Here is a 17,513-nt window from a genome sequence, read left to right as displayed (position 1 = left end):
TTTGGTCACTTATTCTGATGATGTGCATTGACTCATTGTGTTGCCAGATGTAATTATTTCTGGTTTAAAGTTGCTTAAGTTCTGCTAAATAGCTCTTGTTGTATTCTGTGTTTCTTTTATGTGATTTTGCTTCTTAAAATGTTATTTAAAGTGGTTATTGATAATATTTAAAATAATTAAAAACAAAATTCAAATGAATTATGCTTTTTCATTTTTATATTAAAAAAAAATTCTGAGAACAGACTAAGATTGTATTTATTTATTTTTAGAGCCTGGAAGTGCACCTCGAAATGTCCAAGCAAGACCTCTTAGCTCAAGCACTGTGGTTATACAGTGGGATCCTCCCAAAGAACCAAATGGACAAGTTACAGTATGTATTGTTTTGAGTGGTGTGATTGAGAGTGCAAATAAGTGCCAGCTTAGAGACTTGAGAAGTAGAGAGAAATTAAAAATTATGAGAACATGACAGAGGTTTGCATGGATTTTATAATGAACGAAATGAAAGCTAAAAATGCACATATATCTGAGTGACTAATCGATTTGCTCATAGGGAAGAATGCCTGATAAGGATAGGATTGATAGGGGGATGCAAAAGGTGAGACTACAAGTAGAATGGTTTAGGGCCTACAGTGAATGCAGGAATAAGGAGGAGAGAAAGGAGATTAGCTGAGTGGAAGAATTGGTGGAGCAGAAGTGAGCATTGCTGAGATCTCTCTCGTTCTCTCTAAGATTTCCCTTGCTCTATAAGAGAATTGAAAGGGAAAAGATTTTTCTCTACATGAGAATTTGGAAAGAGGAAAGAATGCCATTAGCAGTGAGTTATGAGGAAGAGATTAATGTATGAAGATATTCTGTGATTTGAGTTGTATTTCACAAAACAATTGAGGAACACTTTCATGAGAGAGAGCATGCAATATAAACTATAACATTGTCAATGAAGCAAAGCTAGATGTGGATGAGATGACCTGAAAGATAGTGTTAATACAAATGAGCTGATAGAGAGTGTGAATTGAATAGTAAAATAGTTTGTGGTCAAAAAATGTGTAGCAGAAACCTGCTAGACATTCACTAGAAATAGTGAATGTCTAGCAAATGTCTAGTAGAAAAATCTAAAATGAGGAAGCCATCTATTCTGACTATTCATGCATATATCCATGAATGAAAGAAGGGTAGAAGAATATTCAACTTAAGCATTATTTTATTTTTACAATTTAAAATAGATAGTAGAAGTCATTTGTGACCAGGGACAACATTTTTATGATTGTTATTATTATTTCTCATTCGTGTTCATGGAGTCAAGGATTCATCTTCTAAACCTTATATCTTTATCCCCAAAATCCCTCGACTTATCAATTTCCTGCAGTTCATTTGAATCGGTATTGCACACAGCTTGTAATCTTTTCACCCAGAGTGCATGACCTTAGACTTGGCTGCATTAAACTGATAGCCATTTATGTTTGCTCATATTGCCAATCTACAGGATATCTACATCATCTTTATTGACTGTCCCTCTACCTAGCTTTACATCATCAGCAAACAGCTGAATATTTCCCTTTAAATTATTTCCTATATCATTCGTGTACAAACTATGCAGCAGAGAACAACAAGTACTGAGCCTTGTAGTATTCTACTAGTCACCTGCTTTTCCCATACTTAACTCTCCATACACACACCACTCTTTGATATCTGTCCATCAGCCACCTTATACATATCACCAGTACCATCCCCATTTGCTCCTGTTTATACAGTGGAGTTCCTTATGAAATCCTCTTGAATGCCTTTGCAAAAGTCCAGCAGTATCAATGAGTAGCCATTTCCTTATTGAATTCAGTTGTCTCTTTATTATAAAAAAACAAAACCAAATTAATAAGGCATGACCTACCCTTCACAGAACCATGTTAACTCTGTAAAGTATCATACTCCTGTTCACCCTGTCCTGAATTCTGTCTTTTACCAATCTAATATCTTAACCACCACTCCTGAGATACTGACTGGACAGTAATTTGTACCTCTGCCTTGGAGTCACTCAGGCTCAGATTAAACAGATTGGTCAGAGGTCCAATCCACAAACTCTATACCTTTTGTCCTGCAATCATACTTCTCAGCTCAGCTCTATAATACTATGGCAGCAGACACATAGTTTTTACTTTCTCATTTTCATATTCATCTGTGGTAGAAACTCTTTCATATCTACTCACATACCACACTTGTGACCTGTTAGATCATGAGTACCAGCCAAGATAACCATCTCTTTCACTTTCTCTTCTCTGAATCCTTGCTGCTCTATTAACATCCATAATCTTGGCCACAGGGAAACTTTCATCAAAATTCACCATAAAAATCACTATACCAAAGTCAAATAATTGCTTTTCTCTCTCTCTCCCTCCCTCCCTCCCTCCCTCCCTCCAGTCTAATGTGGTATATTACATATGAAATTCATCTTTAGTGTAGGGAGACAATTATTATTATATGGGAATCTCCATGGACTCATCTTTACTTTTGACAATCTATTCCACTCCTTCACCACTCTCCAACCAAAAATTCTAGTCTGCATACTCTTACTGACCACACTCTTATTACAACTTACAGCAGTGATCCCTATTTCTCTTTCTATTCATCATGTATTGAAAAATTCTTTTGTATCAATCTTATGGAACCCTTTTAACATCTTATAAGTTTCTATCATGTCCTCTCTTTTCTGTCTGTCAACTGAACTTTGCATCCCATACACCTTCAACCTGTTCTCATGGGAACCATTCCTTCAACAGACCTATCATCAGCTCGAAACTCAGGTTACCAAATCTATGCATATTAATCAAAATGCATCTGAATCACAGCTTTATGAAGAAGGATAATAATCTTTGTATCTGTACTTGTTAGTGTGTTTTTCAACATCCAATAATCTTTTGAGCCATTTTGCCAACTTATGCGTTCTGAACTTCAACTCTTTGTCCATTGTTTCCTCCTAGCCTCATCAATTTCCTCTGTTCAGTACAGTCAGTGTGAGACACAGTGTGTAATCTATTCAATCCGAAATTCATACTCTTACATTATGCAACATTAATTTGACAACCATTATCCTATGCCCATAATGTCAGTTTATTTAAAACATCATGCAGGATATCGCCTTTATCAACTATTGCTCTTCCCAGTTTTGCATCATCAGCACACAACTGGATATCCTTAATGAAATCATTCCAGTTGTGTGCTGATGAGGCAAAACTGGGAAGAGCAATAGTTGATAAAGGTGATATCCTTCAGGATGGTATATATGTGGTAAAGTGAATCTAGGAGGATGATGGTGACTAGTATTGTGTCTCAGGCTCTCACTAAGGTCAATATTCTTTAATTCATATTAATGAATATTAATGAATTAAAGAATATTGACTCTAGTGAGAGCCTGAGACAAGACTAGTCACCATCATACTTCTAGATTCACTTTACCATATACTAATCTCTGGTGTTTTTCAGTCATCCCCTATCCATGCCACCAGCTTCTTATCTATTCCCATTTGCTCCAACTTTTGTAATAGTTTTTCCATGCAGTATTCTATCAAATGCCATGGTGTATTCATTTCCCTTCTCTAATTCTGCTGTCACTCTATTATAAAATGTGAGTAAATGACTAAGGCAGGACCTACTGTTCAAATGGTGATGCTGCCAACCATACATCATCTTATTCTTAATATAGTATTCTTAATTCTTAATATTTTATTAAATCTATATGACTTGCACCATTGTACAATGTTATATATATATATATATATTTGTCTCTTGGCTGTGATAGTTGTTCTGTCAGCTGTCCTATACTGAAATTGAGGCACACAAGTAAGATCCTAGATATATGTATATTGCTACTCCTATTCTTAAAAATCCATCTTACTTCCCTAATAATTAATTAAATTGTGTCTTCACACTTCTATATACAAGAACAAAAATAGTTTAATAATAATAAGATAATTAATACCAACAATATACAACATTCTGAAGTAAAAACTTTAACAATAGAAAGTCATCTTTAGACCTAAAAAAACAAAAAGTAAATTGTATCTTGTTATTAGCAGTCATGGCTCTTCCCAGATCGGTCCTATCATATTGAGGCAACAGACTTACAATCTTTACTTGATCACCTTTCAAATCATTCATGCCAGCCAAAACAATTATTTCATTTCTCAGCACTGCATACTAACAGCTTTGCTAACATCCTTGATCTTTACACCTACGAAACATGCTTTTGCTGCCTTCTTATTAAAATACACCTTATCATCGAATCTCCTTACTCTTGGTTTTTTGCATTTTCATACTTTTCCCCATTCCATTTTTATTTCATTTTCCCTTCTGTTGTACCACATCTTTAGTCATTTCTTCAATCAGTCCATTTCGCATTTTGTCTTATGAAAAAGTCAGCGTAAGTGCATGTTTCACTCCTAATTGTCACTTCATAATCCACATCACCTTTTACCACTTCTGTGTTATTCTCATTCATATTTCATCCAGTATTGTTCACCCCTTCCACATTCTCTGCAACACTTTCACTATCATCACTATCATGCCTTACATTGTTAATAGTACTTACTTCACTGTCATCCTTTCCACAGGTCTTGCACACAAAACATTTCTAACACATTCTCTCTCTCTCAGCTCTTGCTTTCATACCATAAACCATTCACTCTTATCAATGAATGCCTTGAACACATTACATCACATGAAATCCCTCATACTAAATTCAATGAACAAAGAGGCCTTGCTCACCATTTTTCTTATATTCAATGGTGCCATGAAAAATGCTTTTTGAATGATATCCCACACACAAACTGCACAATCTGAGTAAGCAGAATACTACCAATAATAATTACTAATATTAACTAAAATAAAAAAAGACTTATCTGTAAGCCATGTGAAGTACAGGTACTAGCACGTGCTATGCTTGCGCACTGCCTATTCTGACATTGTAAATGACACGGTGTTTACAATGAATGATATCCCACACACAAACTACACAATCTAAGTAAGCAGAATACTACCAATAATAATTACTAATATTAACTAAAATAAAAAAAGACTTATCTGCAAGCCATGTGAAGTACAGGTAATAGCATGTGCTATGCTTGCGCACTGCCTATTCTGACATTGTAAATGACACGGTGTTTATTTTAAATTCTACAAAAACACATTGAGCCATTAATTTATGTAAGCATAGATAACTTATCCTTGAGTAAAAATGCCCTACTTATTTAGAGGCCTGAAGTAGCTTGAAAAAGTTCTGTATTAGGTCTATAGAGCAGACTGTAAAAATGTATACAAAATTAATGAAAATGGGGACAAAAAAATTCTTAGTTCACATACAGTATGAATGTACTATAGGTTTATAGTAGCCTTTCATGATTGGAAACCACATAAAAACTTGATTCACAATCCTGTAATGACTTTCTTTTAGAAAGAAAGCTTCACAATATAACAGTGGAGAATGCACACTGAAATATTCATTCCACTGGTTCAACAAATAGCAGGCAACTATTGTGGAGTCAAGTGGAAATGTCAGAACTTGAGTTTAAAATGTGACAAGTTCTGACACTTTCTATTATGCTGGTAGGTGCATACAGGTATGTATTTTATTCTTCCTTATCTACATGAGAGAGAGAGAGAGAGAGACAAAGATGCCCTTTGCATATTTTGAAAGGAACTGCCCACCTGTACACAGTACATAGTGAGGTGGTGTGACTGAAAAATTTGATCACCTCAGTACATGGTACGCAGTTAGATTTACATAACATTGTGCCATTGTCTTATTAGCATACATAAGGTGAGTAGATTAATTGTGAGTATATTTTTGGCCAAGAACTTAATTTTAGAATAAGATTACACTGTGTTTTTTAGACCAATAAATTTAATGATAAATTATGCCAACAAGTTTCATCAACTGGATTGTTTGGTTTCTTCAGGGCATACAAAATGGTAAAGACAACTCAAAGTCGCTAGCACATAGAACAAACGTATAAAATATAACAAATTAAAAAGACACATGACATCATATGCATAGAGCATGTGTTTCATTAGTTGTTTTGTGCGCATGCTCTGTAGTTTGCAGCGAAATTAATTTCTGGCAAGCTTAGCGATCTTATTAGGGATTTCCATGTGTCAGACAGGATCATTCCTTGATTTCTGCTTAGACGATTTTCAGAACGGAGAACCACTGTGGCTTCTTTGAAATTACGACACTGGAAATCTTCTTCTAGATAAGGCATGGAACTTTTGTCCCATTCAATGGTGCGGCTTGTGTTGAAGAAGTGAAGGGCTAATCCGGAGCTATTTATTCTGTTCCTTTTTTATTTCAAGATTTCTTGATGTCTGACCTATGTAGTTTAGACCACAAGAGCAAGGGATGTTGTATACTCCCACGTATTTGAAGATGGCATTGCTGTCTTTTGGTGACCTTAATATGTTTCGTATCATCTTGATCGGTTTGAAAATTATTCTAATTTCAAAAGGTTTGAAGAGTGTTGCAATTTTCCTGCATAAGGAATGGCAATTGAGGATTTATATTGAATCTTGGCAGATTGTTGTTGTTGTGTGTGGTTGCTATGAAGTATCTTTTTAATTAAATTTCTTGGATAGCCATTGATAACCAGGGTCTGTGATATATATGAGTTAATTCATCCTGGAGGTCTTTTTTCTTCTGATATGATGCTAGAGGCTCTATTTTTGAGCATGTGTATGATGCTAAGTTTTTGAGAAATGTGGTGAGCCCATCTGCTTGTTTTTTGATTAGGGTTTCTAAAGGTAGTTGTCTATCCTTCTCAAGTTCCAAAGTGAATTTGATTTTCTGATGGAAGGAATTTATCTTTGTTAGAAAGTCAAAAAGTGCTGTTTTAGTGTTTCTTCAAATTATGAAAATGTTATCAACATACCTCCACCATACTAATGGCTTGGGTCTAATTGGGAAAGAATGTCATTTTCTAGTTACTCTGTGAATAGATCTACACACAGGACATAGGGGGCTGCCCATAGCCAAGCCAGTTAGTTGTTCGTATATAATGTCGTTCCATTTAAAGAAGTTTGATTTGAGGCAATGATGGAAGAGGTAAGCAGTATCTTGAGGATACAGATTGTGTAAAATGTTGACAACTTCTTCTACCGGGATGTTGGTGAATATAGACACATCCAGGCTGGCAAGAATATCTTTCAAAAATAGGGATGTTTTTCAATTTAGTAATGAAGTGCTTTGAATTCTTTATGTAAATATCTGAGTTTCGAATATGATCCTTTAGGAGATGGGCAAGGTGTTTAGACAATAGGTAAATTGGAGAATTTCTTCCATCCACAATAGGAAATAGAGGGACTCCACTTTTGTGAATTTTAGGAGAATCGTATAATTGCGGTGTCACTGGGTGCAACAACTTCAATCTCCATTGTAGATCTGTAGGCCAACTGTTCATATTTCATAATAAATTATTTGTGACCTTGGTTTTTCCATGTAGGGTATGAATCTAATATTCGATAAGTTAATGTATCTGAGAGTAACTCTGTGATCTTAGCTGTGTAGTCTTTTGTGTTAAGGATAACTGTCGAGTTTCCTTTGTCTGCCTTTAAAATTATGATTTATTTGTCCTTCAAGGTTGAGAGAGCTCTCTTTTCTAAAGGTGTTATATTTTGGTTTGGTGCTCTTTAATCTAAGATCATTGGCTATTGTTTCAGACAAAGAAGAGAGTGCTGTCTCTATGTTGCTAATAATATCAACCTTTGGAATGGGTTAGGTGCGATAGCAAAATTGAATCCTTTTTTGAGTATGCTGACATCCAGTTGTGTTAAGGAATGGTCAGAGAGGTTAAAGATTACTTTGTCCTCAGGCAGACTGGGTTTAGAGTTTTAAAAGTGTTTAGAAGTGTCCATAAGTCGTTTTCTTTATGAAGATATTGTTCAAAATATCTTCATAAAGTCGGAAGCATGTTAGATATATTTTGCTAAGTTCATATCTGATATCCTGTATTCTATCACATAATAGCGCCAGGGATGTTTTAAAATATATTCATTAGGCCCTTTTTGAGTGGAATTTTTCTTTTATAACTAGAAATTTAGGAATGATGTTTAAGTTCCTGCATCTTTTTAAGAACTTCAGATGGTTTAAGAGTCTTAGCATCATACACATGTTCAAAATAGAACCACCAGCATCATATCAGAAGAAAAAGACCTCCAGGACGAATTAACTCATATATCACAGACACTGGTTAACAATGGCTATCCAAGAAATTTAATTAAAAACATACTTCATAGCAACCACACACAACAACAATCTGCCAAGACTCGATATAAATCCTCAATTGCCATTTCTTATGCAGGAACAGTGTCAAAAAAGATTGTAACACTCTTCAAACCTTTTGAAATTATTATTATTATTACGGGCAACTCCAGGGAGCCCTTAGACTCATCGAGGGAGGCCCCAAATCATGTTCATCGCAACTATACGACATTCATACAGTATCTATCATATCTCGCCTTAAACTCATTCACTGTCACAGCATCCACCACAGACTCTGGCAGCCCATTCCACTCATTCACCACTCTAAAAGTAAAGAACCCAGCTCTAACACCCTTACTAACCACACTGTTGCCCAGCTTCCATGGATGTCCCCTAGTCCTCCCACAACCAGCACTGTTTCTCAAAAATATCTCCTGAATTAATTTTATAGAAACCCTTCAGTAATTTGAATGTCTCAATCATATCTCCCCTCCTCTGCCTATCAACCAATTTTTGCAACCCACAAATCCTCAACCTGTTCTCATAAGGTTCATTCCACAGACCTGCTATCATCTTGGTCACTCACCTCTGGATCCTCTCAACCTCCTCCCCATCAAGAAGAAACCTAGGTGACCAAATCTGGGCACAGTAGTCGAGATAGGGTCTTATCTAGGCTCGATACAGAGGAACAATAACCTGCTTGTCAACGTATTCTTCAGCAACCAAGTGATTTGATGAGCTGATTTGGCCACTTTTGCGATGTGCCCCCTAAACTTCAACTCCTTATCCACCAACACTCCTAAATCTCGTGCCTCATCAATTTCCTGGAGTACAGTTCCACCAATGTAGTAAACTGCTGCTAATCTTTTCATCCCAAAATGTATAACCTTACATTTTGCCACATTAAATTGACATCCATTCTCCTTAGCCCAGACCTCCAACTATCCAAATCATCCTGCAAAATTTTGACATCATCTGCATTCACTATTGCCCTATCCAACTTTGCATCATCTGCAAACAAATGAACTGTTCCTCTCAGATCCTTTCCTATATTAATGAACAAATTAAACAGCAGTGGTCCAAGGCCGTCTTGTGGACTCAACTCCTGAATAAACCACTCTCTGATATCTCTCCGTCAACCACCCTCCTATACATCTCACCAACCCTATATCCATCCCCATATGCTGCATTTTACTGATTAGAATTTCATGTGGTATCCTGTCAAAGGCCTTAGAATTGTCAAGGTCCAGTAGAATCACTGTAAACCCATTACCCTTATCCAGTTCAGCCATCACTGTGTTATAATATGTGAGCAAGTTACTGAGGCATGACCTACCCTTCACAAAACCATGCTGTCCCCAATACAGTATCCCATTTTCATCTATCCAATCTTGTATTTTCCTCTTGACTATTTTCTCCAAGACCTTGATAATGATTCCTGTTATGCTGATTGGCCGGTAATTTTCAACAGCAGCCTTGGAACCACCTTTATGCAGCGGAACTATTTTTCCACTCCTTCCTCACCCCCCTTGGGACTAATCCAGACCCGACGCTCAAATTAAACAAAATAGTCAAGGGAACTACAATTCTTTAGCCGCTTCACATATGACATGAGCTGGTATACCATCCAATCTCACAGATGTATTGACATTGAGGTTCTGTAATAGACTATTTACCTCTACTGCAATGTCACCACCTGGATGATATACTCTTGCAAAGTGCTCGCTCAGTAATTCCACTATATCGACTGATTGGGTTACCTCCCTACCCTCATCATTTTTTAAAATCATTCTGCCATGAACATTTTTCGTTTTACTTGCAACGTATTGAAAAAACTGTTTGGGATTCTCTTTAGCCTGCATGGCCAATTTTCTTTCGTAATCCGCTTTTGCTTTTCTTACCACCCTTGTTACCTTCCTGGCCTGGGCTTTATACTGTTCCTGCACCAGCTGGTCACCTTTCCCCTTAAATTCCCTCCACAATTGCTTATTTTTTTGCAGCTCAAGCTTAATAGTGTTATCCATCCATTTAACCCACCCCTACTTGATTTATTATTCAGACTCTTGGTATACAATCAACCATTGCCTCCTGCAAACACTTCTTAACCACCTCCCATGCACTATCAACATCCAGCCCTTGCAGTTTTACATGTCATGGCACTGAGCCAAGCACACTCCTAGGCTTGTCATACTTACCAGCCCAGTAATTCCACATATACCCTGTCTTAATTGTAAATTCCACTCCTTTAGCCACCTCCCAAGTCATGACCTTATCATCACTCTCACCAGTTGGTGGCAACATGGTCATGTTCGTTACAGCCACATTCTCAGATGCAATTACTAGGTCAAGCACTCTCTGCCCCCTAGTATTTTCCACTACATGCTGTTGCAGATAGTTGTCCCCACCATCTATTCCATCACCATCATCTATACTACCCCCACCATCTATTCCATCACTTGGTCTATAGCAGCACCCAATTGTATATTTTGCTCTGCTAGACTCTGTCTCACACCAAATAGCCTCAAATGTGCTCTTTTCTGTATCCTGCAGTTCAACTTCTATATTCCTTGGCTGCAACTCATCAGCTATCATCGATAACACTCCCCCCCCCTTTTATCCTCCCTGTCACTCCTGAACACGCTATACCCGTTGCATTTAATCCCACTAGCTTTGTCATCTTCTGTCAGCCATGTTTCACTAATACCAACAATGTGTGGCCTGGAAGTGCCAACCAAGGCCAAAAACTCTTCCTTCTTGTTTCTAATACTCCTGGCATTAGTGTACATGAATTGCAGAAGCCCGTTAGTCCCATCCCTATTTTGATGCCTTACACTAACTATCCCATTCTGATTTGTTGTCCTTCATACTCGCTCGGGCATATTATACTCATTAATACACTCAAATGCCTCCCTAAAGTCTGCATATCTAATTCCCCCCCCCCTCAATAAATCTAGTTTCCCTGAGTCTGTACATCCATTTCCACTTCATTCATCAACACTTTTTCAAGCCTTCAAATGTAGCCCATCCATCTTATATAAATCCTTTCGCCCATCGAACTCACTGCACACATCCACAAATTCCACACCACTCTCCATGCATAAAGTCATTAGCAATTATGGCCCTCCTCCTAAACACTTCACTGTCATACCGTGGAAAAATACTCACCATCCTAACTCTCTCACTCTTCTCTTTTGCTACCTCAAGTAATTCCCTCACATCCTCTATCATTTCCATTTTGTCTTCTTTCAAATGATTTGTTCCTGCCACGATTATCATTTCTTTCACCCTCTGTTTTTACACTCAAATAGATTTGCTGACGTCCTTTATGTTCGCACCTGGTTGGTACGAATTTGCCAACCTCTCAACTATCACACCTCTTAATAACGAATCTCCATTCAGCACTAGCTCCTTCATTTTATTTACATTTAGGAACATTCTCTTATTTTTCGTATCAGATTTTCGCCATTTATTAGTCGGTATGTTCAAGTACACATTTTTTCATGTGCTCCAGTTGCTGCTTTGCTCTGTGTATCGCTCCTCTCAACCGTGCGATTTCACTACTTGCATCTATCTCACCATTTTCATTATCATTTAAATCATCCATTCGTTCTGTATTTCTACCTACATTTACACTTTCAACGACGCTCTCACACCTATCTGGTACTAGCTTGCAGTTCCTTATCACATCACTATTTTCTATATTCTGACTTTCTTTAACGATGTAACTCTTGCCACCCGAAACATGCTTTAGATCCTCATTCTTCTTACATTTTCTGCACATATTAACTTCACTATCACCATCTAACCAGACTCCCATCGCTCTTCACAAAGCATACATCTCACAGACAGCACTTTGCATAAACTCTTTTATATCGAAACTCTTAAACAAACATGGCGACCTGGCCGCCATTTTTTTTTTCATCGGTGCCATATGGATGCTATCTTATCTTAAAAATAATACTTAAAATAACACAAATCGCACAGACACACCAAGAAACGAAAAGCAAACAATACTACGTAAAATTCTAGTAAAATTGCCAATGATAACATAAAATACTACTAATCTTTTCAGGAGCTCTTGACAAGCCGACGATAATACCAGTGCGACACCTACCGACCCAAATTAAAGTAACTAACAAACCGATCAAGACGATACGAAACATATTAAGGTCACCAAAAGACAGCAATGCCATCTTCAAATACGTGGGAGTATACAACATCCCTTGCTCTTGTGGTCTAAACTACATAGGTCAGACATCAAGAAATCTTGAAATAAGAAAAAAGGAACACATAGGGAATGTTAAAAACAACAGAATAGATAGCTCTGGATTAGCCTTTCACTTCTTCAACACAAGCCGCACCATTGAATGAGACAAAAGTTCTGTGCCTTATCCAGAAGAAGATTTCCAGTGTCATAATTTCAAAGAAGCCACAGTGGTTCTCCATTCTGAAAACAGCCTAAACAGAAATCAAGGAATGATCCTGTCTGACACATGGAAATCCCTAATGAGATCGCTAAGCTTGCCAGAAATTAATTTTGCTGCAAACTACAGAGCGTGCGCACAACACAACTAATGAAACGTTAAAGATACTTTCTACAACTAATGAAACACATGCTCTATGCATATGATGTCATGTGTCTTTTTAATTTGTTATATTTTATACGTTTGTTCTATGTGCTAGCGACTTTGAGTTGTCTTTACCATTTTGTATACCCTGAAGAAACCAAACAATCCAGTTGATGAAACTTGTTGGCATAATTTATCATTAAATTCATTGGTCCATTACCGTGTAATCTTATTCTAAAAAAAATGTAAGTAGATTAATGATTGCATGATAGTGATGTAAAAATATATTTAAAAATAGCTACTATGCTATCTATATGTTCTTGTGATAACTTCCTTCGCAATAGATCAGTAGAAGAATGTTAATAGATTTGATTCTAATGACTGACTTCTTTTTTAGGCTTTTGTGGTTCTAAAGTAAGTTAATCTATCTTTAGTGAAGGTTAGGACTTTTCCCCAAAAAAAACTGGGTTTCCCACAGTTTAGAAAAATTAACTTTAGAATACCCACAATAACAATGCATATAATTATATACTTGTTAGAAACTCTTAATGGTTAGAGTTCGTATTTTGAAGAAGGGATCAGGTTATGAATTTGGTTGATTTTTTTTATAATTTTTGTGACTCATCATTCAGAAACCGTGTGAATGTAATTTAACATACTTTAACAAACAAGCCATTCTGTAGAAAAAAGAATTATTGGACATCAGTGTTATATCAAATACATAATCCCTCAAAAGTCTGGTCTGGCACAACATAGTACTGACACTAAACACAATATCCAGTGGGATAATGCTCATCTTCTCCATAGATACAGGTTTAAATATGAATGTCTTTTCAAAGAAAGTTGTGAAGCCCTTTTATATCAGCCAAATCTGAATCACACCGATTGTCTCTCTCTCTCTCTCTCTCTCTCTCCCCCCACCCAAAGTTTGGGAGATTCTTATTTTATGTAACCATCAAAAATAGTTTTTTAATAATATTATTTATTAATACTAATATTTAGCATGCGACTATTGTCGCATGCTAGAAATTGGTAAACCACCGACTGCTTTATGTACTTTGTAATTCGGTTCCTTTGATTGCTTGTTTCTGCACCCTGATGATGTATGTTATTTTCAGTTAGAAATATCTCTGCTTTCATTTCATTAAAGTTAATTACTGTGGTTATCGTGTAATTTATTATTTAATTATTTTCTGAGTTATTCTTGGATTATAACCATTTAGAAGGGTTGTTTGTTTGATAGTTCCCAGTTCTTATTTAAGAGATTCTTGTGTGTTCTAGATACTAGAGATTTTATTATTATTATTATTATTAAAACTTGACCTCCATGGAGACATGGACTCATCGTGGGAGGTCACGATGAGTCCACGATGAGGTCACTATGCTCATCCAGCCATGCTTTAAACTGATTCAGTGTGTCTAAACCAACAACATACTCAGGCAGTGCATTCCACTCACCAACCACTCTACATCCAAAGCATCTACTCCTCACACCCTCCTTATACAATTCCCAGCAATGACCTCTTTTTCTACCCCCTCTTCCATTCTATGAAAAATTGTTCCATGTCAACCCAATAACAACCTCTGTCTAGCTTATGTCTCAATCATAACACTCCCCCCCCCCCCTTCCTCTTGTAAAGCCATAACATCCACTTGACTCTGCATTGCTTTTCCCTGTTTTGCATCATCCTCAAACAGCCGCATATCACTAGGTAAACCCATCCCAATATCAGTAACATACAAATTAAACAACAATGGCCCCAAATATCGTTGTGGCACATCACTAGTGAGCTTTCTCTTTTGGGATATCCCCCCCCCCCCCCATATACAACTTTCTGATATCCAACAGCCAGAAGTCTGTTTCAGTTTATTTAAGAGCTTATGTGGCAGTCTATCGAAAGCCTTTGCAAAATCTAAGTACACCACTGTACATGCATTTCCCCTGTCCAACATATTTGTTACGTAATTTAGTACATAAATTAGTGAAACATAATCTCACCTTAACAAACCCGCGCTTATAACTACAGAGAATTCTGCTGTTATCAACCCATTTCTGTATCCTACTTCTCACCAGTCTCTCCAGTACCTTCACAACAACAACTCCCGATATAATGACCGGCCTATAATTTGAAGCAACAGCTTTATGCGGTGGAACAATTTTACCCTCCCCTTGTAAATTGCTTGCTGAATACCTCAACAGTATCTTTGCAGCAGTTACCATTCTACTACTTTCATCCATTAACATCATCTCACCATGATCATTCTTCTTTCTACTTGCCACATATCTAAAAAACTCTCTAAGGTTTTTCTTTGCCTGATTTGCCAATTTCTGCTCATACTCTACTTTGGTTTTTCTTACTAACTGAGTCACTCTCTTGGCTTGTTCTTTATACTCTTCATGTGACTGATTATTACCTTTATTCATCTTGTACTTCCTCCAAAGTACTTTCTTTTTCCAGATTTCATGCTTATGTTCCACAGGCGTCCGTTTTACACTACCTTATTCAGCCTTTTGGCCTTCGGAATACATTTACATATCAATGCTGTTATGTATTTCTTTGTCAATTCTCGTGTGGCATTATTTCCTTACTGCTCAACTCCTCATTCCATGTTATAGCTCCAAACTGTTCCCTAAGCCTTGTCATAATCACCAGCCTTATAATTCCACATGTATCCTTTCCTCACAAGAGTCTGCATATGACTAGCCACAACACAGGTGATTGTCACTTTCACCAACAGGAGGAAATTGTGAAACTCTTCTCACAGTTACATCCTCTGATGAAGTGATCAGCTCTAGAACTCTTGATCTTCACGTCCCCTCCTTTACTTGCTGCCTGAGATATTTATCTCTCGAAGGCTATCTTTTCATTCCAGTCTATATCACCATAACTGAAATCACCCTTTCTTTGTTCACTAATCCAAGTTGTTTATACATTTCTTCACCACCCTCCTCATTCCAGGCCTATAACGATCCAACTAAGCATGTCTTCCTCTCAACTTCCACATTACACCAGACCGCCTCATAACCATTGCGACTAGTTGCCCCCTTTCATATCAGCAGCACTCCCCCCCGCCTTCTTGCCCTTTCTATTCTTATGAAATATACTGTTTACTTCCATTTCTATTCCTGTTACAATATCATCTTCATTGTACATAAGGCAATATAATCTTTATTTAACCATGTTTCACTTATTCCAATGATTTTGGGATGAATAAATGCAGTCACTGACACGATTTCATCCCCCTTATTTCTGATACTTCTGCCATTTGTACACAAACAGAGCAGTTCATTTTTAGGTCTATAGCCAGTCCTATCCAAGCCATGTGTTGGTTGTAATTTTCCCCACCTCACCTGCCCAATTACCTTTATTACCACTTACCACATGTATCTGCTCAGTCTCAACTTCTCCACCCACATCACAATATACTCCATCTTCATGCACACATTCACTGCCACTTTCAACATCCACTCTCTGTATGCCATGCTTCCCCTGTCCACCGATGCTTCACTCCTGTTTCCCTGTTCCTCTTGTGTTCCCGTTTTCTCTTAATCTTTCACACTACTGCTGTTTCTACTAGCAAGTACTTCTGTCTCTTCAGTACCACTCTCCTGATTATTCCTTTCATTTCTTTCTTTTGATCTCTTGCACGTATCACACACTGTACTTTCATCCACCAACACGTTCTCCAGTACACTCACTCCATAGCCATTTAAATGCAACCCATCATGCCTGTATAATTTCATTCTTTCCTCAGACATATGTCATACATCAACAAACTTTACTCCCTTCTCCTCACACAACTCCATTAGCATACCATTCATGATTTTGGCTCTCCTTGACAACTCATCATCATCATACCTTAACAACATACTGACAACCTTTCCTACTACACTGTTATCTTTCACTCTTCTCAATAGTCTCCTGATATTCATTTTCACATCCTTCTTATGTCCACTTAGATAGATCATTCATACTAGGGATCCCAGATACATTGGAAAAAAATACGGGACACTTATGACTGAGGATGCAAGTTTAGTATGCACATTCATCACATATGCCAGTCTTACACACTGATTCTAACTTTCCAAGTGAGGGCCACAGGAGAATTGAAAAACCATACATTTTAACAGCAGCCATACAGTAATCAATACTCTGCAAGCACCAACCTGTTTCTCTCGGAGAAAGCTTCTAAAATGGCGTAGGCCAAGCGGACTGTTCCGTGCTATTTAAAGCTGAGCCAATATCACGGCACATGCGCACTGTTCTAACAAACTTATCATTGTTGCAGTGTTGCCATCACTCGCCTTGAGAAAATAACACATCTACAGTTACCTGTAATGACAGAGAGCGATGTTTGTAATAGAATAGAAATTGTAACTCATCGATTTTGTTATTCAGTCTTGAACTCTAAAATACAGGTCAAAAAGCTGTCTCGAAGAGTTTTCTCGGGTCAACGGGACGCATTAGCCAAAAATGGGATGATCCCATATTTTACACGACGTCTGGGATCCCTAATTCATACCTACAATCACCACTCTCTTTCTCATTTCTTCCTCATGTCCAACACCTCAATTATCCTATTCATTCTCTCACCTGGAAAGCAGACGTTATGGAATCTCTCAGTAACTTGCCCTCTAATTATGTAGACTCCATATACTGCGATCACCTCTTTTACTCTTTTTTTTTTTTTCTCATTCTGTTCTCTTG

General features: G+C 37.3%; 1 protein-coding gene across 8 annotated transcripts in view; it reads left to right on the top strand.

Moving 5' to 3' along the window:
* The window catches only part of LOC150094422 (tyrosine-protein phosphatase Lar-like), a 1,380,317-nt gene that overhangs the window by 925,981 nt on the left and 436,823 nt on the right, over positions 1–17,513 (top strand). For all 8 annotated transcript variants that reach the window (XM_090412197.1, XM_090412199.1, XM_090412204.1 and 5 more), the window contains one exon: positions 270–370. In XM_090412197.1, the coding sequence (XP_090268323.1) occupies positions 270–370 (101 nt within the window). The remainder of the gene's footprint in view (positions 1–269; positions 371–17,513) is intronic.

The sequence above is a fragment of the Typopeltis vanoorti genome, chromosome 22 (assembly GCF_054136105.1).
Source record: "Typopeltis vanoorti isolate ZY-2024b chromosome 22, IOZ_Tvanoo_1.0, whole genome shotgun sequence".
Classification (NCBI taxonomy): Eukaryota; Metazoa; Arthropoda; class Arachnida; order Uropygi; family Thelyphonidae; genus Typopeltis; species Typopeltis vanoorti.
The sequence above is the reverse complement of the archived record's forward strand: the minus strand, read 5'-3'. Positions and strand labels throughout refer to the sequence as shown.